Source organism: Podarcis gaigeae (genome assembly GCF_964106915.1).
Source record: "Podarcis gaigeae genome assembly, chromosome: 7".
NCBI classification, from domain to species: domain Eukaryota; kingdom Metazoa; phylum Chordata; class Lepidosauria; order Squamata; family Lacertidae; genus Podarcis; species Podarcis gaigeae.
Genome location: NC_139683.1, coordinates 20,103,281 through 20,129,773, shown reverse-complemented (window position 1 = coordinate 20,129,773; position 26,493 = coordinate 20,103,281). Strand labels below are relative to the sequence as shown.

The 26,493-nt window shown below is 44.2% G+C and overlaps 1 protein-coding gene and 1 long non-coding RNA gene across 6 annotated transcripts in view; one reads left to right on the top strand and one right to left on the bottom strand.

The window, feature by feature from the left end:
* Positions 1–302: 302 nt before the first annotated feature.
* The window catches only part of SYBU (syntabulin), a 44,677-nt gene continuing 18,486 nt past the window's right edge, over positions 303–26,493 (bottom strand). For 2 of the 5 annotated variants that reach the window (XM_083749170.1, XM_083749172.1), the window contains 5 exons: positions 22,733–22,933; positions 12,795–12,897; positions 7,154–7,360; positions 3,149–3,298; positions 303–2,125 (listed from right to left, as the gene is read on the bottom strand). In XM_083749170.1, the coding sequence (XP_083605296.1) occupies positions 1,030–2,125; positions 3,149–3,298; positions 7,154–7,360; positions 12,795–12,897; positions 22,733–22,933 (1,757 nt within the window). In that variant the 3' untranslated portion in view covers positions 303–1,029. The remainder of the gene's footprint in view (positions 2,126–3,148; positions 3,299–7,153; positions 7,361–12,794; positions 12,898–22,732; positions 22,934–26,493) is intronic. The other 3 variants (XM_083749171.1, XM_083749174.1, XM_083749173.1) reach the window with 2 other exon arrangements.
* On the top strand, positions 15,487–22,935 carry LOC310849335. Its single transcript, XR_014566870.1, has 3 exons — positions 15,487–16,721; positions 16,962–20,385; positions 20,483–22,935. It is a non-coding gene; the product is annotated as an uncharacterized lncRNA (long non-coding RNA).

Sequence of the window (26,493 nt, the reverse complement as noted above, 5' to 3'; positions counted from 1 at the left end):
GTTTTAAAGTACAGTTGTACATTTTTCTTGGTTTTCTTGTTTTATCCTCTTGAGGGGTCCCCCCCCCCCCCGTATTCAAGTGGTGTATAAATTTCATGACACAAACCAACAGTGGGAGGGCCTAAGGTCACCATATCTTCCATTGAGCATGACAGCCGGTGGTGCTGGGAATTGTAGTCCAAGCACATCTCGTGGCCCTCAGCCCCTGGCTACACATTGTGTAATCCCTACTTGTTTTCTAACTGAGGCGAGCACACAGATCTCTTGCAGTCATCCATGCCCAGCTAAATCAAAGACACCAGTTCAGTTTCAACATGCTTTACTTATAGCTTGTGATTATAAAGCATTCTTCTTCTTTTTCCTTAAAAGATTATTTAACAAGAAAAAAAATAAGTTAGTACACATACATTTAAAATATTCCTTCATACACTTGTGTGACAACAGTACGTTCCGAGTAAGACTTCATTTAAGACTTTGAACAGACTTCATAAAATATATTCACAATCATATTTATAAACGTGGTTAATAACAAGATTCAAGACTCCCCACCCACCCAGCCATCTGCAATAACATTTCCCCCTCTCTTTTTAATTTTTGGTTTACGGTCCCCTTGTACACAGGATCAGTGGAATGCAGGGGGCAATTACATAATTAAAGCACCACGAAGAAGCACAGACAGACAATACATGCGAGGCTTATGTAAGCTGCCTTTGTAAGAGTGTACTTTCCCCTCCCATCTGAAAACAATTTGGTATCACAATCCACACATCTGACGACAGAACGAGAAGTGCTTAGCATGCTTCTTTTAAAAAATAAAAATGCACTTGCGTTTACATTTAGCGGCAGAAAGTCTCCGTGCCACCTTCTTCTTCTTCTTCAGTTTCAAACAATGAACATGTTCTGAACTAAATATAGTGCAAATCAAACATTTAGGAGCAGGACGGACAGAACCCAACATTATATTCACGCAACCAGAACCACACCCACCAGAACTCAGCCTCTTGGCACAACTGTACAGGAGAATTCCCTCTAGGGTCGGACGCTGACGGGTACGTGGCGGAGAGAATTCAAGGCAACCAAGCAGCATCCTCGAAGCAATGCTCCGAAATTGTAGACAGGGTTAGTCCCTCCTCGCTGCGTACTGAACATCCACATTACCGTTGGCAGGATGGGAGCGGCTACGGCCAAGGCATCGACAAAGAAGCTGCTGCTCCAGTATCTTTTCACAACGCTCCTCTCAGACAACTTTGTGACATTCCCAAAGCCTTCGGCGTGATAGTCTGTGAAGTCCAGTTCCTTCATGACTCTGTTTTCGTAATACCTAGAATCCACAGCATCGTGTGCCGACTCCAGCGGGGATAAAAGGATAGCGGAATTTGGATCGCATGGAGTCAAGTCCACGAGCAAGTCTGTGATGCTTTCGAGACCAGATCCATCGGATTCTTTTGAAGCTGAAGAAGGGCTGATGGGGCGTCCCTCGTGCGCCTTGAATATGTTCTGAATCAGCTGCTCCATGCTTGAGCTGTACAGCAACACATCAGCCTGAACTGCCTGCTCCATTGCCAAACTATGGCTGTGGCTGTCATCTTCTTCTTTGGCGTTTGTGAGGTTTTTAACGAGATCCAAATGGTTTAAGGGGGAAGGTGTAAAGAGTTCGAGTGTGGCGTCCATCGCTGTCTCTTCAAATACATCGTTCCCATTGGCCACGTCGTCACTAAGCAATACGCCGCTATCTGCCATATCCTCCACAGAATGGTCTTCCATGAGCATGCTGTCAGCCATTTTGGAGTAGGCCGCACTCGGAGTCAAAGACTTATCAGGTGACCCACACACATAATCTAGGCTGTGATCCTCGTGACAAGAGCCGTTCTGTGCCATTTCCATGCTCTGGAGCAAGGTCTCCAGCTTCTTGTTCTGGATGTTGATGTCCACAAAATACTTCTGAATCCCTTTGTCTTTCTCAGCCAAGCTGTTCTTCATGGTTTCGATAACCTGCTTGAGTTGTTTGATCTCCTTCCTTGCTTCCTTCAAGGCAAGCTGGGCTTCCACCCGATGACACTCTTCTTCAATCCAGTCTTCCCTCATGCGGGCAAGTTGAGATTTGAGTTCCTTGATTTCTGTTTCTCTGAATGGAGGGCAAAACAAAACAAGGCATCATTTCCTGTGAGGAGAACCTGCCCTTTTGAGGTTACCAAGCTAGGAGGGAAAAGATATGGCGAACAAGATGCATGAAGGAAGGTAGACGTTTTCTGCTTGAATCAGACATGTTCAGCTCATAGACATGATTAACTCCTCTGGATACTGTTGGACTACAAGTCCCATCATCTCTGACAATCATGGTGAGAGCATACCATGTTACCTACTCCTGTGGTAGAGTAAAGAGATACCCATATATCAAGAAATTGGCTTTTATAACAAAACTATTATATAAACCAGGGGTCAGCAAACCTTTTCAGCAGGGGGCCGGTCCACTGTCCCTCAGACCTTGTGGGGGGCTGGACTATATTTTGAAGGGGGAAAAAATGAACGAATTCCTACGCCCCACAAATAACTCAGAGATACATTTTAAATAAAAGAACACATTCGTTTATGTAAAAACACGCTGATTCCCGGACTGTCTGCGGGCTGGATTTAGAAGACAATTGGGCTGGATCCGGCCCCTGGGCCTTAGTTTGCCTACCCATGATATAAACTGTTTCTTGGGCCATTGATTGTCCTCATGTTTAAGCAAGAACGTTATGGATGAAGCCCAATGTGGTGTGAATGAAAGTCCCCTTCAATTCCAACCCCCGCAATCTCCTGCCCCCTTCTTTCAAATCATTTCTGGAGGGTTTCTCCAAGTCTCTGGGGCAGATTGGAGGGGGTAAAATCCATCTTGCATCAGCCCCCAGCCAGCATGGCCAATGATCCAGGAAGATGGGAGCAATGTTTTGAAGGCCATCCATGCATTCACCCAGGGTAGCCAATGTGACGGATTCCTCATTGTCAGGAATAAGAAGAGTTGTAGTCCAACAGTATCTGCAGGGAACCACGTTGGCTACCCCAGCACTAAAGTCGCTTAATGTACATGTTAAGTGAGCTTCACTGGGAAGGGCATCTGAAATCAGGGTGCCATCACTGAAAAGGCCCTATTGGTAGAAACTCTTACCTTTCTTGCAGTCTGCTCTCAGATTCCTTCAGTTTTGTTTTCAGGTGCCTCACTGTAACCTCCTTTTGCTGCAGAGGGGTCAGATACTGCTCTGGGCTAGGTGGTTTGATGCCGTGGTTCTCTCCACAAGAGGTGTATCTTGCCGGCCGCCTACAACAGAAAAATGTTGTTGTGCCTGCAAATTTTAGGTTTACATTCTGCTTAAGGCAAGAACCGGTGATTTAGGTTGCAATTCTGTACAGACTTACCTGGGAGTAAGTTGCACTGAAATGGTTGTTTCCTTTTTGAAGCTGTTTTAAATTACTGAGGTTAAATAATTGTCATTACTGATGATGGACGTATTTTAAAATCTTTTTTTCATAATGTGGTATGGCTCCTCTATTGTATTTTTGTGATTGCAAGTTGTTTTAAACTGCTTTTAATTTTGTGTTTTAATATTCAACCCACCCTGGGACCTTATGGTGAAGTGAAGTTATAATAAACAACAACGAACTTAATAATGATGATAATGATGATGTCACTATTTATTGGTGTGGTCAAGTTGTTTTTTAAAGGTTGCTTATGTCTGATGTTGGCCACCTTGGGCTTATTGAGGAAAGGTGGAATATAAAAGTATAAACTAACTCATAATACACAGTGCTACATCATGACATGTGGGAGACTACCCTTGGAAGCGCCAGTTGTGCAAATTGCTGAGGCTAAACTGTTGATCAACAAATATTTCAGCTGCTTACAGCTTCCCATGTGTTACTGGGCCAGGTTTAAGGTTCTGAAAATTCAAGGTTAATCCCAATGTTCAGGGATGATGGGGGCTGCAGTTCAACACCTAGAGGGCAACATCCACGATATGGGTGCCATCACCAAAAAGGCGCTCCTACCTAAAAGGCCCTAGTAAGGCCTCTGTACTTCATCCCAAACCAAATTGGGACAATCCTGGTTAACCTGGGATTCGGGTGCATAGGACTGAGGCGGCCCCAGATCTACTTGGAACAGATCAAGTCCATCAGAACGATTCAGGGCTCTCAAAGCAAGGGACAGTCTGGCAGTGAGAAGAGAGGGGAGATTGAGACATGCAGGCAGTCTGCGTCTATCTCCCTGCCTCGGACCATATATTTCATCAGGATATAAAACCCCAGGATTAAGCATATGGACTGGGGGGGGGGAGAGAAAAGGGGACCCACATTTCCTCTCCCTCCGCCTGACTGCATGTTTAACTAGGGTTTAAAACTCCACTTTTAAACATATGGCTAGGAGGGTGGGGAAGAAGGAAAGGCACATGTGTTAAATGATAGTAATTGAGTCAACCACCAGTCTGACACTGGAGGCAGACTGTTGACAGAATGCACCTTTTTCTGGCTGCCTGTATCGCAGTCAGACATTGTCTCATCCACCATTCCAGTAAGTAAACGACAAAGCAACAAAAACTGCCTACAAATGATTTCAGAAATATCAGGAAGAATCCACAACTGTGATGCTGTTGGAACGCTTTTGGGGGGTGAGAACCTGTTGGCATGCATGTGCTAATTAGTTTTCAGCACCTTCTAGAGATGTAGTTAAGTGTTTTCCAATAAAGTGGGCTGCTTTTCTGCATTTCCCCTGGAGCATCTTCCAGCAGACTCCCTACATAGCTGCCTGCAACTGCAGTACCCAGACTGACTCCCCACCTGTAATGTAACCTGTGGTGTAGTGAAGTAGGGACAGGCCAGGACAATGCACTACCAGCACTTATTTCATAGATCGGCTGGGGGGTGGGGCGGAGAGAAGGAAAGGCACATGTGTTAAATGATAGTAATTGATATTTGCCAGTGTTAAATGATAGCAATTGCTATTTGCCAGTCCTCTGCAGGCCAGACAAATAGGCTTTTCTCAGAGAGAAACCTGCCCATCATGCTAAGCATGCATAGCCGAGGTCTGCTTTTATTTTGAAAAACTCTCAAGTCCCTTTATTATCACCAGATATAAAGAGCAAGCTTCTGACCCCCCCCCCCCTCAAACTCTTAATCAGCCTGGATGTTCAGCAAAGCCAAGAGCAGCGGATGAGGGGAAATGGCTTTGTATTGAAGCCATAACATCTGCATTGGTCAAAACTTTATTTTTGTTGCCAGGTCTCAGAAGGAGTGGCTCTGGGGGCATAGCTCTGGAGGTTGTCAGGAAGAGGGCCTGCACTTCAGAATTCACCACCGCACCATTGCATGTCAACAATGTAGTTAAACACCAACGTGGAAACCATAGTACAGTCTTCTGGTTGCTCACTGTCATGAAAGAAGGAGTGAAAACATTTGCACGCTTGGTGAGCAGCACATGCGCTGCCAGGTGAGCAAATGATGCCTTTTGCTTTAACCCAGAAGGACCTTGGGAGTTTGATTGGCCAATGGCACAAGGAGAACTGTAACCATGGCTGCGACCCTCACATTAGGTACACAGGAGCTGCCATATGCTTGGTTAGACCATTGGCCCATCCAGCTCATACTCTTCTAGTGTCCCTATTTTCCATGCACAGTTTCAGAACTGCGAAAGACATCCTGGCTTCTGCTTTGATCCCAGAATGTCTCTAGTCCCCTCACCAGTGGGCTCAGGGAGGAGGATGAGCTGGCGCTTGTCTTGAGTGACAGGCTGCGAGGGAGCATCCTGTTGCCTTTCCATGGCCACCACTGCTGGCCTCCTCCCTTGGGCAGCTTGTAGCAGCTGCTGGGGGGCAGGCAGAGAGCAGGGCTACCTGGGCAGGAAGAAAGAGTGAGCAGAGTGCTAGGAGTCTCGGCCCTTTTAATTAAAAAATCCTTCTGCGTCCACATTGAATCTTGCCTGTTTCTAAAATCTAAAGGTAAAGGTAGAGGGAGCCCTGACCATTAGGTCCAGTCGTGGCCAACTCTGGGGTTGCAGCGCTCACCTCGCTTTATTGGCTGAGGGAGCCAACGTACAGCTTCCGGGTCATGTGGCCAGCATGACTAAGCCGCTTCTGGCGAACCAGAGCAGCGCACGGAAACGCCGTTTACCTTCCCGCTGGAGTGGTACCTATTTATCTACTTGCCCTTTGACATGCTTTCAAGCTGCTAGGTTGGCAGGAGCAGGGACCGAGCAACGGGAGCACACCCTGTCATGGGGATTCGAACCGCCAACCTTCTGATCAGCAAGTCCTAGGCTCTGTGGTTTAACCCACAGCGCCACCCGCGTCCCTTCTAAAATCTAAAATCTAAAATCTATCAAGGAATAAAACAAAATTGGGATTAAGAGGTTTTTCAGCTCAGTGGAGGGTGTGTGTGCTGTGTCCCATTGGTGGTGGAAATGCTCTGCGGGGGACAAAAAATGGGAGGTCGAGGAGGTTCAGTGGTGGGGGAGTGAGAAATGACTGGCAGAAGCTCTCCAGGCAGGGCACATTCCAGGCCCTTCCTGGAGCTGCCAGGGATCAAATATGAGACCTAGTGCATGCAAAACAGGCATTCCAGCACTGAGCTATGCCCTTCCTGGACATCGTATTTCCTGGAGCATACTTAAGTGCTCTAGACGGAGCAGATAGCAAGCAACACCCATTTGCCTCTAGTAAAGACATCAAGTGAAGAAGTGGCCACACAAAGGTCAGGAGGGTCACACATCAAAGGACACCACACGATGCGACAACACCAGAGGCTCTTTTTGCAGCAGCTGCAGGTCAAGGCAATGGCAAGCAGGGTTAAATTCTATACTATCCCACAACAGGGTTGTATAGAAGAAACATTATTATAGACTGTCAAGTTAGCAAGGAATACGCAGCCTTTTGCTAAGCTTCTTCCCTCGGAGGGAAATTAATTGGTTTGGCGGGTGCGCTGATGGTGTCATCACTGCCACCACACCTGTTCAAATGCCTAAAGGATGTCACTGAAACGCCTAGAGAATTTACGAGCCTAATGTACCATGTAACGAAGAAAACCTTCAGTTACAATTGGAGATTCTGATGACAGCTGAGAACGGAGGGGGGCTTAGGTGATTGGCAGGGCAGAGAGAGGAAAAAGCTGCGAGAAGCTCACTTGCCTCAAAATGGGGCTGTTATCACTTCCCTTGTATGAGCCTGAATTGCTGCTGCTGGCCGAAGAAGCCTCATAATTCGGGTGGGTGCTAATGGGACTCAACTGATTTTTGCACAGCATTGACAGGAAGTCCTTTTCGCGGGACGTGGTAGGAGGGCTAGATCCAGACTTGTAGGACACGGCTCCGTTATTCCGTCCGTGGGGACCCCGGCTAGACAGCAAAAACAATGTGTTATAGGGCATGAGGGAAATATACATCAGAGTTACAATCAGTCAGTTGCATTAATCTGTTTAAAAGCCTCTTGGTTGGTGGAAAAAGGTATCCCAAATTAATTGGGCAGGGCATCCATTTTTTTAATGTTGCTTTAAAAAATAATAATAATTAAAATTGCATGTACAGTGGTACCTCAGGTTAAGAACCTAATTCATTCTGGAGATCTGTTCTTAACCTGAAACTGTTCTTAACCTGAGGTTCCACTTTAGGTAATGGGGCCTCCCGCTGCTACTGTGCTGCCGCACGATTTCTGTTCTCATCCAGAAGCAAAGTTCTTAACCCGAGGTACTATTTCTGGATTAGTGGAATCTGTAACCTGAAGCGTCTGTAACCTGAAGCATCTGTAACCCAAGGTACAGCTGTAGTTGTCACCACTTTCAAAGAGGTATCCTTCCACTCTACGTAAGAGGGAAAGTTCATTTAAAGGCAGTGATTTATGGGGCACACAAGCATCTTCCAAAACAGAGGTGGAGAACCTTTATGGCTCCAGATGTTGTAGAACTCAAGCTCCCACTATCCCTGACTACTGGCCGTGCTGGCTGGTGAGTATGAGAGTCCAACAACATTTGAAGCGTCCAACCTAACAGCAATGACTAGAATGCTCCTTTCTTCACAGCTATTGTTTTTATCCATTTGCAAACCTATGCAGATTTAATCACCTGATTGACCGGCTAAACCTCACGCAATGAATCAGCTTCAGATTTCTTTAACTGGGTGGTATCTCTAATATGTATTATATACTAATAGTGCACGTTTACTAAAAATAGATATATGCACATGCACGCTCTCCCATTTCTGTGATGCAATAGCCACTGGAGATGTGATCACCGCTGTATTGATGTCAAACCATAATTACAACTGCAATCCCATGCACACCTAATTTGGAGTAAGCTCCACTGAACTCCACTGGGCTTATGTCTGGGTAGACATATATAGGATGGCACAGTAAATTTCAGGCAAAGGGCTCATTATGATAGATTCAGTCAATCTGAATTTAACACCTCTGATTAAAGCAGCCTTTAGCTGCCTCTTAACTAGTTTTAGTCCTATAAAGACCTGCAATTGCTATAGTTGTCACCAGGAAACTCAGGAGACAAGTTCAATAAATCTACTGCTGGAGAAATAAAAGTATTATTACTGTCCATGGAAGTAATTCAAAGGCTAAAGAAAGAGAAAATAGATGTCTTAGATATATTTGACGTTACTTTTCATCTTCAGGCTTTTACCATGATGTTGTAAAATTGCTACTGTCCCAAACCTATTTACCCTGTTTAGATGCTTATCTTTCTATACGCATCACCCTAATTTAAATGCTTTCTAAAACAACAACTTTTCTATCTACACATTGTAAATATTGCAAAATGAAGCTGGAAAGTAAGAGGGCAAAGCGTCTGAAAACCTCACTTTCTAGGAGAACATACTGTAAAAGCCATGTTTATTGTTTTACTTTTTAAGAACTTTTCACTCCTTTTTTATTATTATTTAAGAGAGACAGCAAAATTCAAAGGATCTTCACCACTCAGTGGCATAGCGTGGGTGGTGCAGGGGGGGGGGCGGCCACACCGGGCGCAACACCTGGGGGTTAGGGTTAGGGGGCGCAAATCCACAGGTTAGGGGGCACAAATTACTTGCCTTGCCCCGGGTGCTGACAACCCACGCTACGCCACTGTCACCACTGCATCTGCTGACATGGGATCTACCCAATGTGTGCAGGGGGAGGGGGGAATACAAATTAGGTTAATAGTATAAATGGAAATTAGCAGCACGGGAAGTCTCTAAAGCAGGCTCTGTCAAACCTGTTGTTCACCTCCTACTGGACGTAAAACAAACAAACAACCCCAAAACCGTTTCTTTTAAAAAGATCAAAGACGGCAACAGCTGAGAGCAGAAGGGGGGAAAGTCAGAGGAAGCGCAGGAGATACACTGCAAATCATGAGGCAGAAAGCTCTGAATTTAGAAAGCGTTTGAACTGGTTTTCCTTCTCTCTTTGCATGGAACACTTTATACAGACCAGATGGCGGAATGAGTTGTGCTGCAGCAAGGCAGCATCCCAAGGTTGTGGTTGGGTTAGCTCCACTCTGATTTGCCTATGTGGACACAATGGAACGCTGTCGTGGACGCTAGACAGCTGTACTGGATTGATACACTGAGCAAATCTCTCACAACTGCACCTTGCCCTTGCACAGGAACCAAAACCAAATAGTATATATTTTTTTTAAAAGACTAAAAAAATGTGGCAAGTGGAGGAAAACAGTAAAAGAGGAAGAAAAAAAACCTGTTTGCATTTTGCACACATGGCGCAGCAGAGATATTTTTGGCAAGCGTAATTTGCCTTGTTGGCTCAAAGGATGTATTTGAAAAGGATATTTTATGGAGCTTGAGCGAGGGGATTTTAAGGCTTGGCTCTGTGGTTTCCCCCTCTTCACTTCCTTGCTCAAATAACTTTTTTCCCCTTTTTCTTTTTTAAAAGATCATTATAAATAGCTTTGACTCAAATATCCTAGGGTGCAATTCTTTTAGGAGAAACTGCATGAAGGTGACCAAGTTACTTGTGCGACTTAAGTTAATCCAGTTCCCAGTTCCAGCAAATTTGTTTCATTATGGTATCAAGCTTCTTTCAGTGGAGAATTTTGTTAGAAGGAGGGGAAAGTGGATTTTACTTTATTTTATTGTCTAAAAGAGGGGCATTTTCCAGGTACTGTATTAAGCTTTGCTAGTTTATGGCATTTTTATCCTGCCTCTCCTCTGAAGAGTTCAGGGCAATGCTCTTCTTTGCAAAATGTCCCCCACAAGCTGTCTCCCTCACACACAATTCCAGGTATATTTAAATTATGGAGCTAGAAACCTGCAGGAGGAAGGAGGATAGCAGGGGTTGATTCTGAGTGGGGTAAATGGCCAGTGGAAAAAGGATGGAGCATTTGCCAACCCACACTCAAAATCACAGCTTCCCAAAGTTGCTTCTCAAGTTAAAAAATAAATACCGGTAAACCCTCAACGAGCCTCAAGGGAGTTCAGAAACTTTCACTTTGATTTTAAATTAATTGCAGCTTGCAGCAGCATCCAAACTCCGGCCCGTGAATAATCCTAACTATAGTTAGTGGAAATGAGCCAACTTCAGACCATAGTCTATGAAGTCCACTTGTTTCAACTAACCATAGTCAAGGTGAACCACATTCCAGGTGGATCTTAGGCAAGTCAATCGAAAAATTGATTTTTTTGGGGGGGGGGTTGCATTTTTGTAAAAAAAAAAATGCTCAATGAATTTCGGGGTGTCCTGGTTTTTACTTTTTGAAATATGGCATCCCTAGAAATGTGGAAGCCCAAGACTTGGTGGGGCTTGTTTTCATAGCTGTAAGCAAGGATAGCAGCTTGTATGTTTTGAGCATATGGGAGAGATGATGTTCGTTGAATTGCCAGGGCAGAGCAAATTGTTCTCAGGAGCTCCTGTGATTAACCAGGAATGATTTATTAATTATAGAATGTTCTGTAATGAACTAGAAAAAGTCATATTCTGCACAACTTTGCCGTAGTGGGGGTATATATAAAAACACACCATACGTACATGCTTTTAAGAAAGAGTTAGTTGCTAGTTGTATTGATATATTGTCCAAAACCGGTTGGAAGTTCATATAATGATATCAGTTTCATAGTTTTTGACCTGGCAATATATTGTGAATCGTGATGTGTGTTAGGGCTGGGTGATATATCATCTAAAACCAGTTTCAAGTCCATATCATGATATTGGTTTCACCATTTTTGACTTGGCAATATATTGTGAATGTGCTATGCAAAAATCACAATGTGGGGAAAAAACTGCAGCCAGCCAATGCCTCTACATTGCTCCATCCTTATTATAGACATCGTAATATATCAGTATATTGCAATGTTTAGCTGGTGATATATCACAAAGTTGAAAATCAGATCTCACCCAACCCTACATATTAGATCATGATCTCATGATACACACATGGAGACTGCGCACTGCAGAATGTAGTAAATTGCCCTAAGTGAAGTCTGCCATAAAGCAGTACTGCCGCAAAAGAAACTGCAGTGCCCATCCACTCTGTTGCTACTGTTTTTCCAAATCTTGTATCTTCTCGTTTAAGTTTGAACTCCCTCCTCCAATGCCCTCCGGGGCCTTTGCATCCCTAGGACCTTACTTCTTTGCTCTCCTAGTCCTCCTCTAGCCCTTTCCAGATGGCCTGACCCTCTGACTCTGCCAGAGTCTCTTCTCCCTGCTCTGTGACACAAGGCAAGTTCAGCCAATCATCAGAGGCTCCCGTAGCCTTTAGTATGCAACAACAGAGGTATTACACCAGTGTCACAACTTTTCAACTGACTGCAAAGCCCATGCTGCACTGGCAAAACATTACTGCCAAAAATGTGTGCTGACCAGAGAGGATGAAGGTTAATTGCTTTGACAGGGTACAGTTAAGGGACTATACGTCCAGCTGCTTCCCCAATTTTGAATCCTAATTGTGTTTTTATCTGCTTTGCTGGCTTGCAAAATGGAATGTGTTGAATACTGAGGAACAGCCTCTTTTGTGGCATACTTAAAACATTGAGATCAGGTATGGGGAACCTGGAATCCTCTAACTGCCATCATTCCCGACCATTGGCCCATTCTGGCTGGAGCTCATAACTCTAGAGTTAAAGTTCCACAACACCTAGATAGTTGCCTATCCCTCATGTAGAGATTTGCCTGGCTGCCTCCTTATTGTCTTTTAGACAGAAGCAGAAAACAATTCTATCCAACCAAATATGATGCTAAGTTCCACTGCTGTTTTTAAATGACTTCTGCCTTTTATGATTTGCCATTAAATTTAGAGGTATCTTTTCTCCTCATCCCTGTCCTTTAGCCAGTTCTCTGCAGCTGAGCAACATTCAACAGGTGTTGAACCCCCACATTTTATGATTGATGTAAACAGATTTTATCTTGTTTGTAGCCTTGGCGTGCACTGCTTAGACACGATGGTATTAAGCCAGGCATGTCCAAAGTCCATTTCGGGGGCCTAATCCAGCCCCTGTGGCAGTCTATTTTCTGGGGTAAAATCCTAAAAAAAGCTCAACAACCTTGGTTGGCCCTCATGCATGTTCATTTCATCAAATCTGGCCCTCTTTGAAAAAAGTTTGGGCACACCTGGAAGCAATATCCCTGCATTAGATATCAGCCCTCACCTAGATGTCAGATTCTGGTTTGTACCACAAAACGCATTTGCAACAACATGAGGAGACACAAATGAATTGAGGGAAGGCTCCTGGTCAACCTCCACCTCCAACTTCTATCCTCCACACCCAAACCAAAACAAGCCGATCTTCAACAGAAGCAACATTCACAGGCTGGGAGTTGGGCAAAGATGCTGTTGCGTACTTGCGAGAAAAAGATGACCTCTTGCTTCCAGCAGCAGACATGTGGACTTCAGGAGCTGAGATGCTGCCTGTACTGCTTGAGGAGCTAAAATCAGCTTCGCTTCCTGGAAAAGGAAAGGGAAGAGTAAATGTCTGATGGAAACCGTAGCTCAAGGATTGATGTGGTGAATCACTGCCATCCTTCCTTGCCTCTCCCACTGGAATTTGGAAACCAAGCCTGCAGTTTTGCAAAATGTTAAGGGTGGATCCGTTTCAGCTTCTTCACATTTCCTCAAAACTGACGAGCCAAGAAAAAGGATGCAAACGTTATTCTGGAATTTTTTAAAAAAGCTTGGCTTTTACAATATAGACATTTTGAAACAGCCGAGATCTACTTTCCCACCAGGTCTACAATAAGTTATTGGCTGACTATAGCATTCATTTCCTTTATTATTTGAAGTATACCATTTCTCCAAAAAAAAAAAAAAAAGTCCACAGTGGTTTACAAACACAAACTTAAAACACATAAGACCAATAAGAAACAAAAGCACACAAGAAGAAATATCAAAATTCATCTACCAAGACAGGATGAGGGCCTTTTACCATCTGAGGCCTGCACACCAACTAGAGCTTTGGTAAACCTTTTAGATTACTGAAGTGCAATGTACATGGGGGCTGCCTCTGAAGACTGTTCAGAAACTTTGACTAGCTCAAAACACAGCTGCATATTTCTGGGCAGGACCACTTGGCGGAACACCTCTCACTGGTTCTAAACGATCTTCCCTTACTGGCCCATGTATTTCCTTCTTTCTTTGAGCCATTTATTGAACAAAAAATCAAAAGCGGGAAGAAACATTTTTTTAAAAAAATACAATTAACATAGCTCAGTTGGTGGGGTATGAGACTCTTAATCTCAGGGTTGTGGGTCTGATCCTCACACTGGGCAAAAATAATTCCTGCATTGCAGGGGGTTGGACTAGATGACTTTCGTGGGCCCTTCCAACTCTATGACTCTAAGAAGGAATAAGATGCTGAATATGTTCCAAGGTGTGAAGTAATTTGTTGGTGCAGATTCCATTCATTTTGGCAGGAACAGCACTAACCAACTGTCTTGCTGGATCAGTTTCAGAAAACACCTGAGACATGCTGCTAGATGGCTTGTTATCTGCAAATGCCATAGCTGCAATCCAGTTCAGAGTTATATTCAAATGGAGAGCAATCTTATGGCCCTGGGACCACAGGGACACTGGGAACACTGCCATTACTATAAAACAGAGATGGGCAGCCTCCGGCCTGTATTTCAGGATAGAGAGGGATCTGTCAGAGTGAAGAAACTAGTCTACTGTATGAAAGGTAGAGTCGTTGCCCAACCCACATTTGTCTCTGGCCCCACCCACCACCATTATGTGGCCCCAGGAAGTGAACGTGGCCCTCACTCCCAAAAGGGTTCCCGTCCCTGTGGCAAAAAGGTTTGCAACCAGCGCCTCAACACTGGTAAGGGCAAAGGGGAAATATTCTGAGGGCATGCCAAGAGAGGCTGTGGGTCTGCAGTATCCCAAGCCCTTCTCTTCCCCCAGCCCCCAACACATAAATACTGGAAAGTAATGAAGGCCAGCCCTGGAGTCGGTGAGGTTTAATTCCCTCCCATTGGAATGTATAAGGGGGAAACTGTTTAAAACAAACAAACAAACACACACCCAGAAGGGCATATGAAAAGGGGGTCAATTTGCCTTTAGCTCTTCCTCCTCCTCTCACTTCTGGATTGCTCTGTCCTATATGATTGCTGAGAAGTAAGGAAGTCCCACAGTGTTCCCACTTTCATGCAACTGCACATGGGATCTGCATACCCTCCAACATGTTGCAGAGAAAAATCAGGGTGTGCGTCCTTCGGGGCTGCGCTCTTGTGGAAGCCAGGTGACTTGCGTGAGAGAATGGCCCTCCCAAACAGGCATCTTTGGAGGATGTGCTCTTGTGGAAGCCGAAACAGGACATCCCAGGATCCAGTCAGAAGCTGGATGACTTCTGTAATTCCGGGATGTCCCACTCAAAGCGGGACAGTTGAAGGGTATGGGATTTGAGCTTTAAATCTCCCTTACTTTGGTAGGGTTTTAAACATGCATAAAGATGTACTTCAGGGATAGGGAACCTGTGGCCCTCTAGATATTGTTGAGATGACAAACACGTTCATCTCTGGCTGTAGGCCATTTTGGCTGGGAGATAGAGACTGAAAACATCTAGAGGGACACAGGGTCCCCCATTTCTGATGTACCTGATAGAAGTAGTTCTAGTCCCCCTCAATTCTCCATCTTTAGACATATTATGACATTTCAAATATGGACTAGGTGTCTTCTATAACAATGTGTGTGGGGGAATATATTGTGGGGCCAAAAGGAGGAGATTTCAGCAAAGGAGATGAGAGAAAAAATGGAAGTAAACAGACGAGCTGTAAAACCATGCTCCGGGTCAACCTTTTCCACCTACTAAAATAAACGGCAGATTGTGTGGAGTGCTTATGGCAACGGTTACATATTTTTGTTGGCTCAATGTCATCACAGCTAAGCGAAGGGGAAAGAGGAAGTTGCTGTACTTCCAAACAGTACCGCTGTCCCAGGGAATGCGTCAAAGAACTGCAACAGAGATTGGACGGCAGGCTAGGGATACATACTATGAACAGAGGTTCTTGCATGAAATCGCAAATTGTCACTCTGTTGAAATTGAGCAGGTCTCTTCTATGGACCACAACTGGAGGTGGTGTGTGCTACCTTCAACTTTGTTGCACAATGGCCTTTCTTGCCAGTTTCAAGTAGGCAGCTGCTGCAAGCATATAAGGACATTTTAACAATAACAGATGTACTTAGGAGCTATTCCAAGCCATTTCAAGCCAAGTACTTTTGTAGCTGGGCTGTATGCCGACAAGTTAATAAATAATCTGGTCCCATTTTTTTCTTTTTCTTTTTAAAGAGCTGAGCACTTGGAACTAGGAATGAGTGAATCTGTCAGGTTTGGTTTAATCTCAGTTCCACCCCCCCCCCATCACACCTTAAATTCAGTTCTCTGCATTTCCACATCAGTTTGTGATATATCTTGTCCTCTCTAAAAGAGGGCATGTGTTGTGGTGAGACCTGGAGACTGACCTCCTGGTTGTGGGTGGGTCTATTGGATAGTCACAACACCCGATTGGTAGGTCCCTCGTTGCTGGGTTTAATCTGGCCAATGGGGTGCAGTCTAAATGGATCAAGCGACCTATATAAACCCATGCACGTGTCCCAGAGCTTTCTCTTTCAGCTCATGCACAGGAACACCTGCCCACCTCTCCCTAATTTTAGGGCATTTTGTGATTGGCCTTGCTATGCCATCGCGTGTCATCTGTCGTTGGGAAAGGGGCACGGTAGGAATTTTCCCCACTTGGCTGACTGGCTGTAGCCATTTGGGTTTCGCCTGCTGCGTAGCAATTCGTCACACCTTGTAAGGTTGCGGATATGCATTGGTTCATGTGATAGGGATGGGAGAACAGTCTCGCCATCCCTATGTGAAGGGTATTCTGTTAAAGGAATCCAGGGACTCAACTTGGTTTGGTAAACCCCAGAAAGGGGGTTGTGCCCGTGCCTGAGTCTAGGGGAGCATCTGGGGAGTGAACAAAGTCTGTTCCCAGGCTTTTCACCTGCCTCAGGTGTTCACCCTTGGCTGACCTGGGTCAGCGCTACCTGCAAGGGTGTAGGGAGCTAGTCGAACCAGAGCCTATGCAACCACTCACTTTTCTGTAATCAATAAAGTTGTGGGTTAAATTCTGCCCAAAATCAAAACTAAAATTTGAGTCAAATGTGTCTTTATTTAGGAGGGAGGTCTCTGGGTCCGAACACGCAAATAATTTAAGTCCTCATTCATCAGCGTTTTGCTGCTAATTGCTCCTAATAAACACTTTTTTTTGCAAAGCAATTTACATACATACGTATGTATGTATGTATGTATGTTACTGAATGAAGTTGAACAGAGTGAAGTAGTGTCTGGGATTGCAGGTGGTTGAAGACCTTTGACTATTTCTGTAGCAGAGCCCCTGTCTCCAGCCTGCAAGAGGCATCAAACCAAGGGGAGCTTTTTAGCCACTGTATGCTCCAAAGACAAGTACAGTATTTAGAAGCACTGGAAGCAGTGGGTGCTTCTGTTTCAATTTAAGTCACTTCGAAAGAAGATATCAGAGCACTCCAAATCATTGCCCATGTGCAGGCACAGAAAACAGTAGATCTAGCTGAAAGGCATGGAGAAACTGTTGTAAGGCAATCCTAATTATTATTATTATTATTATGGTATAACGGTATAATTAGGTTGTAAGATCTTAGAAGGTGCGTAACTGAGAGGGGACATGGCTATGGCTATCATGAATTGATCCTGCACTTCTGAATTTGCCACCACATCCCTGATCTCCTCTCTATTGGTGTTCCACCATCTCTCTCTGCTTAGCTCTACCCTAATTCCCATTCTCTGCTCATATTATATTGTCTCAAAGACAGAACACAGGAATTGGCGTTTATATATATATATGGTGGCAAACCCAATGCGCCCACTCACAAAAGACAACTTTCAGCTTCAACATCTCTAGGCTCATCATTTCACAGTATTTTAATATTCACCAGTGGCCCCTTCAGCACGAAATGGAAGATACCCGAAACTGTGTCTATCTCATTGCTTACATTTCAGGGGGTGTATTTACTTAAGCTTTCAGAAAAAGGTGAAAGTATATCACTGTACAAAAATCACACAAAAAAAACAAGAGCACATTTTGCAGAGAGATGTGTGTATTTTATGCCTTCTGTGGAGTATAGTTTCGTGCAGGCGTATCCATGGAGACAGATCCTTTAATAACTCCTCAAGTTAGCAGGTCAAGTAAGCAAAGCTATCCAGCTCCATGGCAACAGACTTGAGACGAACGGGGGAGCCTATCAGCAAATGAGCAGCATCTCCTTCTCTCTGGGGAATCTGCACAGCACATTATCGCGATGTGCAGGCTGGCTTACCAGAAGGGGCACTACCCATTTCAAGAAGGTGCAAAGGAAAACAAAGGACTGAACAGGAAGCCATTTGCCTTAAGGCTCACGGCGTGTAAGGACCCAGACAATGCTGTTTGTTAGGAGCAACTGGTGGTAGACGCAGCATCATTCTGCAAAATACAGTAACTGGGAAGAGGCAAATTGATGTTAGAAAATGCATATAGCTCTGAATCTCTGTCCATCTCATCTTAGAGTCCTTCTTTGCTTGGGGGTTGTTGTGTTGCCTTTAGGACCAATGTCATTCCATCTAGCAAGACATATCCCTCAGGGTGGCCACTTACGTATCAGCAGTTAAAAAAGCAGGGGAAGTAAAAGGGAACAGAAATTTGCATGCAATTTGCACATGCTAATTTACGTAGGTACACAAGGCGCTGCCTTATATTGAGTCTGACCTTTACTCTATCCAAATCAGTATCGCCCAGGATGTCAGATAGGGTTTCCCCCCCAGTCCTACTTGGAGATCCTAGGGACTGAGTCTGGGGCATTATTCACGCAAAGCTATGGCCCACGCCCAGAAAGATGCAGCTGTATGGTATATAGATGCAACTCTAGGAATCGTGCCTATGGTATAAGGGATTTTATCAAAAATGGATTGTATTTGGTTTGAGCAATAGTCTGGAGGCAGAATTAAAGGGAATCAGACCTTGAAGTACAGCACGTGGGAGGCTACACAAAATTTATAATTGGCTATGTAATTGGTTTGTATTTGAATTGGTATTGCCATTTGGTATTAATATAATATGGCACATATTGAATTTTTGTAATTTAAAATTAATAAAAATTATATAACAGAAGAAAATAGAAACCGTGAATGTAATTTAAATAGAAATGCAATTCATCTCTCCATTGGGGGAAGACTGAAGGCAGATGGGCGATGTGCCTGCTCAGTGTGCTTAGCACTGATAGGCACATTCTTCTGGTTCTACATCAGAGGTGGACCAGATAACCCTTCAGGTAGAGGACGGTCCTCTGTAAACTAGGCCACATGGCCACCCTAGTACCAATCCTGTCAAGTATTCGGAGCCCAACCTCTGTTGGGGAAAGAGAAGACAAGCTGTTAAGCATCACACTAGCATCCTGGAGGCAACAGCCAAAAGGCAGAACTGAAAAAGTGGTGCTCTTGAATTGAAACAAGGGGTGTTCACACTTTGCCTTCAGTGTGTGGAAAATCTTGTGCACCTGTGTGGACAAATCATCTAGTGGTTCACTTGTACAGCTATTTGCATTTAAAGTTCCACGAATGTACAGTCTGTATACCTCTGTACACAACGGTTGAGCTGTACAAATAAATAAACAAGTGTATACTGTTTTACACAAGCATTTGTACATATGAAGAGATACCTTGTCCTTGTGTTCAGTGTCATGTATGAACAAATAGAACTGGACTTGTAGGATAAAATTAAGTGAGTCAGAGCAAATGACAGCAAACAACAAGACACACATAGATATAAATGTGCCTTCTCCCAAATTTTCCTTCTGCAGAAGAGCAAAGACAGTTGCTATAAAATAAATGGCAACAGAAGTAACTGGTAAGATCATCAATCCCCTTTTCCATGGAAATGAAAGCAGGGCCAACATTTTTTTCTGCTCAAGAACAAATGAAGTGGAAAACACACACACACACACACACACACACACACACACACACCAAAAAAAAACCTCTCAAAAAAGCACAACTTTCTCAGTATCAATGGTGAAACAGCATAACCCTATCTTCAAAATCTAATCTCCAGTAAGAATGGACTAAGCAGCATTTTCACTTTGACAATAGGTCAATGCATAACTGTTATCCCAAAAGCCACTCAACCATTCCCATGACAAAGGCACTATTCAACTTAGCACATTCTGTATCTGTGTCCGAACAGCAAACACATTATTCCCCCCAATTTGCTGATCTTTGCAGCAAAGTGAGAACAAAGAGCAGCGATCCAAGCAAAACATTACAAATGTCATTTTTATAAAACACTTTGCCAAGCATGTTTTCCTCCAAGAACAGAATATTATACTTTTGGATGAATGTGAAACATCATGCCTTGCGTGACTTCCTACAGATCACAAGCTCTTCTTGCAAAGTCATGTCCGTGTCTCTTAAACAGGAAAACATTAAATGCCAATCAGTGTGCTTTAAAGTGATTGGTCAACTTTCTCATAATTTTTTCATTCTGTTTGGAGAGGCCAATGGCGCTGTAGTACCAAACCATGTCTCAAAACAGACACATCAAAATCTAAATCCTAATGAATCAGATGTGGGGAACCTTTGGCCCTCCAGATATTGCTGAACTGTACCTCCCATCATCCCAAGCCATTAGCCACGTTTCCTGGGCTGATGAGAGTTGTAGTTCAGCAACATCTAGAGTTTCCCCAAAGAGGGAGAAGGCTGTGATGCAATGCAATGCAACTGAGCTGAATGGGGCTAATTTCCCTGCAGACAGGGATAGCATTGTGCTGTAAATCTCAAGTAATTCTAGCTTAATCACACATTGATTGACTTTGCGCTGAATAGTGTGAAACGAAGAAGGAAAGCTATTAAACATAGGATCCAGGCATTTGGTGTAGTGCTAAGTCAGGGTCATAGCTGTCAACTTTTCCCTTTTCTTGCGAGGAATCCTATTCGGAATAAGGGAATTTCCCTTAAAAAAATGAAAACTTTGACGGCTATGGTCAGGGTCCCATCAGAGCCAGGGGCATAGGAAGGGGGGTGCAGTGGGGGCGATCTGCCCTGGGTGTCTCCACTGAGGGAGATGACAAAATCCTGGGTGGCACTCACTGCGGGGCCTGCAGCATGCCCAAGCCACGCGTCTCTCCCGGGAGTGACGTGGTGGCTTGGGTGCCCGCAGGGTCTGCGCTGCCCCAAACGGTCTGCCCGCTGCCTCCCCCTCGGCTGTAGGGTGGCTGAGTGGGAGGAGGCAGGCAGACTCCTCCAAGGCCCCACAGAGCATCCTGCCCTAGCTTGCCCCGCCCCTGTGGGTGGCTGGTCCCGCCCCTGGGCACAGATTACAAGCGCTCGATTGGCTTGCTCCGCAGCTGTGCAGTGCAAGGAGGTTTCAGAGCAGATTTGGGGAGGGACGGGCAGGCAGGAGAAAGCCTTGCGCAGAGGATAATTTAATAGCTGCCAGCTCTCATATGGACCTACCTGCCTGACAAAAGCGTTGTCTGAAGTATAGCAAGCTGAAGACATGGAAGAAGCCTTATTTACAGCAGCAGCAAAGCTGCTTATTTCCCTCACTAAGGGACTTTCCTTTTCACTGGAGGAGGCAGGGGGTGCGGTAGGTGCGATTTGCCTTGGGTGTCATCCCTGGGGTGTGTGTGTGTGTGACATCGCCACCCACCCCCAGGACGCTACCTCCACCTCTATTCCTTTTAGAACGCAGGCAAAGACCTCCTTTCTCTGGAAGTCTTCATTTTTTGAAGTGCATCTGGAACCGCTTCATATTTTTGCTTCTGCTAGTTAGTATTTATAGGTTGACATTTTTTAAAAAAATAAAAAACCCTGAGTTTTAGCATTATGTTTGCTTTTGTATCATTGTTAGCATGTGTTTTGTTAGCTGGTTTGGATGCTTTTAGCTGAGCAGCAGCTTAACTTTTTTAAAATAAAAGGGAAAAAGAACAATTTCTACAAGAAGCATTCTTGACGCTTAAAAGGGTGCTTGCTTGGCTACTGCCCTGACTTTATTCATCACAGGTGGTTTACAGCCACACAATATAGCGAAGAAACGTCTGGCATCCAGACTTAGGAGCGGTTCCAGGAGGTTTCCCAGCCCCCACCCCAGCTCAGAAACGTGGAACTTACTGTACATGATACACCCAAACTGGGACACATGCACAGTAACACATTTCTGTCTATCTCCCCTGCACTTGCAGAAAGTTAACTCAGAAATAGAACAGTATGCACCCATGAATAATTCCTAGAGTGAGAGACTGGGAGATGGAAGAAAAGATCACAGGTGAGACCTGGAAGGCTTTGTAATTTTCTGTGGGAGCCAGGATTAAGCCTTGGATAGAGAGAAAATTCTGTATATTTCTACACTTTGGGGTGGGGGGTATTTCAGATACCCTGCAGCTGATTTTCTCGCCGCTTATTTTTTATGTTTTTGCTTTTATGGGAATCTGTCTTTTATTAGAATCTGCATTCTGTTACGTATTTCTGACTATAATTGACTGCTTCACTTTTTATATTATATAGATATTATGTTACATTTTGACATTTGTGTTCGGTGTCGTAAACTGCCCTGTGGTCTTTTGACAAAGGATGGTATATAAATTTAAACAATCGTAATAAGAACAGTGATAATAACGGGTTGAAGCTGTCTTTTTTCATTAAATTTTCTGCTGAGATTAGAGATCTTAGCTGTAACAAGGTCGACCAAAGCCCAAACAACACCACAATACAAAATTTGGAAGAAACCCAAGGCAATTAACTAATAGACAGATGAGAAAAACAAAACAATGTGACCAATTGTCAGCTAGTATCATACATTTCAAAGCAGAGAGAAAAGATCTTTTCATCCTAGCAGCAAAACACCCCCAAATGATGAGACAATGACAACAAAATGACAAAAAACCCAGGCAGTTCCTAGAAGGCTTCAAATGAAGTTTGTATATCAATCAAAGTGTTCAAATGCTTCCTGATCTTCTAGCTACTGCACCAGGCCCCATAGGATGACACTGTCACCTTTTTGTTTGTCTGTAATTTTCTGTTTGTTTTTTAAAAACAACACTTTGTAGTATTTTGCATCATTGCATCTAAACAATTGCAAAGATCTAGCAATCCACATAGCTATGTAAATGTAGGCAAAGCATCTGATTTACAAGCAGTGGGTATTGCATGCAATTTTAGAGACATTCTGACCATCACCTGTCACGAGACAAAGCAAAAGTGCCACTGACAAATCCAGAGACCCCAAAGTGATCTTACCTGGCTTTACGAAGCTTGTCTTTGTTTCCTTCTTATATCGAGCCGGCTGTTGAGTTCCATCCCCCATTGTTCCCGAATTAAATTTCTTCCTTGTGTAGTCTCCTCCATCATTGCCTGTACAAAAACCAACTGGACTGTTTCCAGCATCAGGAGGAGTCTTGACTGGAGAGACGGACTGGCTGCTGGGGCAACCTGTGTCATCTGCAAACAGGAGAGCAAAAGCAAAAAATAAAACCAAAATGCGCCACAGGAGAGATCCTTCGTCCGACTGAAAACAGATGATGGAGAACTGTTCTCTTTTAATTATTATTACTATCTGTTAAGTATATCACACAGCCAATGAAGCATGTGTGTAAATCCTGCAATAGCTAGATAGAGAAGACATTTGCTTTCTGTGGGGGGAATTCTGTGCCTGTATTGAAAAACGTGGAGGGGGCACAATTTCGGGACAGCAGCTGGTTCCTTGGACGTCTAAGGACCGTGAAAGAAAAAAGCCACCATGAATTCCTTAACCTGCTGCTTCCTGGTGATGTCAAAGGAGACCTGCTGAACTGTGGATGCACATACAGCTTTTATTTACAACAAGAGCGGTATCTGGTTCAGGGACACAAAAAAGCCTCTGCCTTGCAACAGGGAGGGAATAAGAAGAGAGTGAAAAAGGAGAATTGTCATTGAATAGGCTAAGGAGCAAGCCTCCTTAATCTCCAAGAGCATATTATTAGGAGTGTAGATTTGGCTTTTGGGGGAGGGGACACACACCTCGTGACACATGCCCCTGTTCTCCTGCCCCCAACCTTCATTCAGTGGCAATGCCTCTGTAGCAATCCCTCACCCACTGACAGGATTTTGGAAGGGGAAAGAATCTGTCTTGAGGGATGTGTCTGCGCCACGTGTCTGCACCTCACGCATCCCCAGGCTGGAAGGGGGAAAGCAACAGCCTCTCAAATAAGCAGGTGACTGGGGATGGGGGTGGGGCTGTCACTCCCAGGACAGCCGTACCATTTGGCATACGAGGCAGCAGCCCCAAACTGCAGGTGCTGAGGGTGGGGTCCTCCATCATTCCCCATGTGATTCCTATACTACCATTTCCCATTGCCATTTGAGAAATAAGATACAGTTGCCTGCCTGGTGGGATTCTGTAAGCGGAAAGGAGGTATCTATGTGGTGCTATCTTGTCCTTTTCCTCAGGCATCAAACTGACTTGGCCAAACCTCCAGGCAGCTTGCTACTCTCAGCTGCTGGGGAGATTCCAGGTCCAGTATACCTGAAGGAGCATTTCCACCCCCATCATTCTGCCCGGACACTGAGGTCCAGCGCTGAGGGCCTCCTGGCTGTTCCCTCACTGTGAGAAGCCAAGTTACAGGGAACCAGGCAGAGGGCCTTCTCAGTAGTGGCACCCGCCCTGTGGAACGCCCTCCCACCAGATGTCAAAGAGAACAACTAAAAGACTTTTAGAAGACATCTGAAGGCAGCCCTGTTTAGGGAAGCTTTTAATGTTTAATAGACTATTGTATTTTAATATTCTGTTGGAAGCCGCCCAGAGTGGCTGGAGAAACCCAGCCAGATGGGCGTGGTATAAATAATAAATAAATTTCTTCTTCTTCTTCTTCTTCTTCTTCTTCTTCTTCTTCTTCTTCTTCTTCTTCTTCTTCTTCTCTGACAGCATCAGAGCAGCATGCGCACCTCTCAGTCTCTGCCTGTTTATTGTGGGGATGGTGCAAAGAGCTTTTCTGCTCATCCCTGATTCCTTTCTGCTACACCACCTCCAGTTAGGCACCCTGGATCCCCAAATCTGGATAGGATGTTGTTGGCACCCGTCTCTCTCAAGAGGCAATGGAGTGTGCCTCTGGGGTACAGTCAAATCGCTGTGTTAGCAGCACCTAAGTGGCCTCCCTTGGGTTGCAAGCCTGGGCAGTGTGTACGGAGGTCCTGGCCTTCCCAGACGACAAGACAAGTCTTGCTCTTGCTGATGTGGTCCAAAGGAAAGCAGAGCAATATGTTTGGCACCAGCTTGGCTGCAAGAGTTGCCGGAAGGAGGACACTTTCCTAATATAGGGAATGATTCCTCTAATGCATCATTCACAGTCTCCCATTCATATTTTCCAATCAAGCCAGTTTTTTTCTCTGCATAGAAAAGCTGAGGATGGCACAAGGCAACTGGTACAATTTGAGAAAACAGTGACTGGGTAAGGAGACATCTCCAAAGGGTAAGAATCAGTAATATAGAAATTGCTATTGGAGAATGAATTCAGGTGGAGTTCTGATCTTAATGGGACATGGGAGAGAGGCGGCTAGAAGACTAGAATCAAATCTGGTCAATGCCTCCATTTAAATTGATATCATCCCACAATTCTTCACAAGGGATATTGAACACCACAGATATGTTCCTTTATTAATACAGGGTCCTCCCAGTTCTGTTAAAGGAGTTGTTGTGCAATACCTACATTCTGAGCCTCGGGGGCCGGATAAGATAGCCCTGGAGGGCCAGGTTTGGTCTGGTGCCTGAGGTTCCACACCTCTGGCCTAAGGGGCATGTTTCCACTATGGTCCATCTTCATCCAATTATTTTAAAAGGCAAGTCGTTCTCAGAAGCAGTTTGGGAAAATGCCAAAAAAAGTGGAATGCACATCGATTTCTCTATGTCTCCAAAACGCTAGCCAAGTTTTGTTTTGCTTTGTTTTTAAAGCACAAGCTTCACTGGTGTGCAACCAAGTTTAGGAAACCTGCGAAGTTTGGAAATGGTTTAGGAGAGCTGTAAGCTAGATGCGTTTGCTGACAGCCTGGTCAAAGTAAACAGAGCAGGTGTTGGCAACAAGCTGCTGATTTCAGGGAATCATATTTCATTAGCAAAAGGGAAAGCCTTCAAGACCTACAGCACAGTTTTCCAGGTTTCTCTTTCATAGGAGGGACTGGGATTCTTTGTGCCAGTGAGGAGGGAAGAAGACCTTCAAAAGAGAATCTGCAGGAGTCAATGCAGAATATATTCATACTCAGTCTAGAAGTGCTTCCTGACAATCTGGTCAAAGCATTGAACACTCACAGCCAATTTCATATCCCTCTTTTTCAAGGAACATCTATAAAGCTGTTCTATAAAGCATGTGCAAAGTATCTCCTGTCACCATGAATCATAGAACTGTATAGCTGGAAGGGACCCCCAGGGTCAACTAGTCCAACCCCATGCAATGCAGGAATCAAGTGCCACCTGTCCTAATAATAATAATACTTCATATAGCCTACATACATTAAGCAAAATAGAAACATTGCCATCCGACCCCACCCATCTTCCCCCCTTTCCACCCCTAATGTCTCAACAAATGAAACTGATTTGTAAAAATGTTCCATGGAAAAAATACGAGAGACATTACACATACTTCTGTAAAACAAGGAAATCTTTAATAATAAATAAATAAATAAAATGTAGCTCATTGAGAGTTTCAGTAGTACCTTGTTGCAATCCTTATTGTTTGGATAATACTATTAATACTAATACTAATTCATAATAATTCATGATACTTCTTAATACTTCATCATGAATAATAAAAAATAATTAAAAAAAACTTCATATAACACATTTAGGACTCAGCTATATTAGTCAACAACCAGTGCTTTGAATGCATTATAAACATGCAACACCAGATGGCGCTGGAGAGCAAAAAAAAACCTCTTTGAGATTTTACATAGCGGTTTTCTTTGGTTATTTTCTTTGGTTATTTTGGTTATTTAATTTCTGATCTATTTATAGTGCCCCCCCCCGGGTAGAT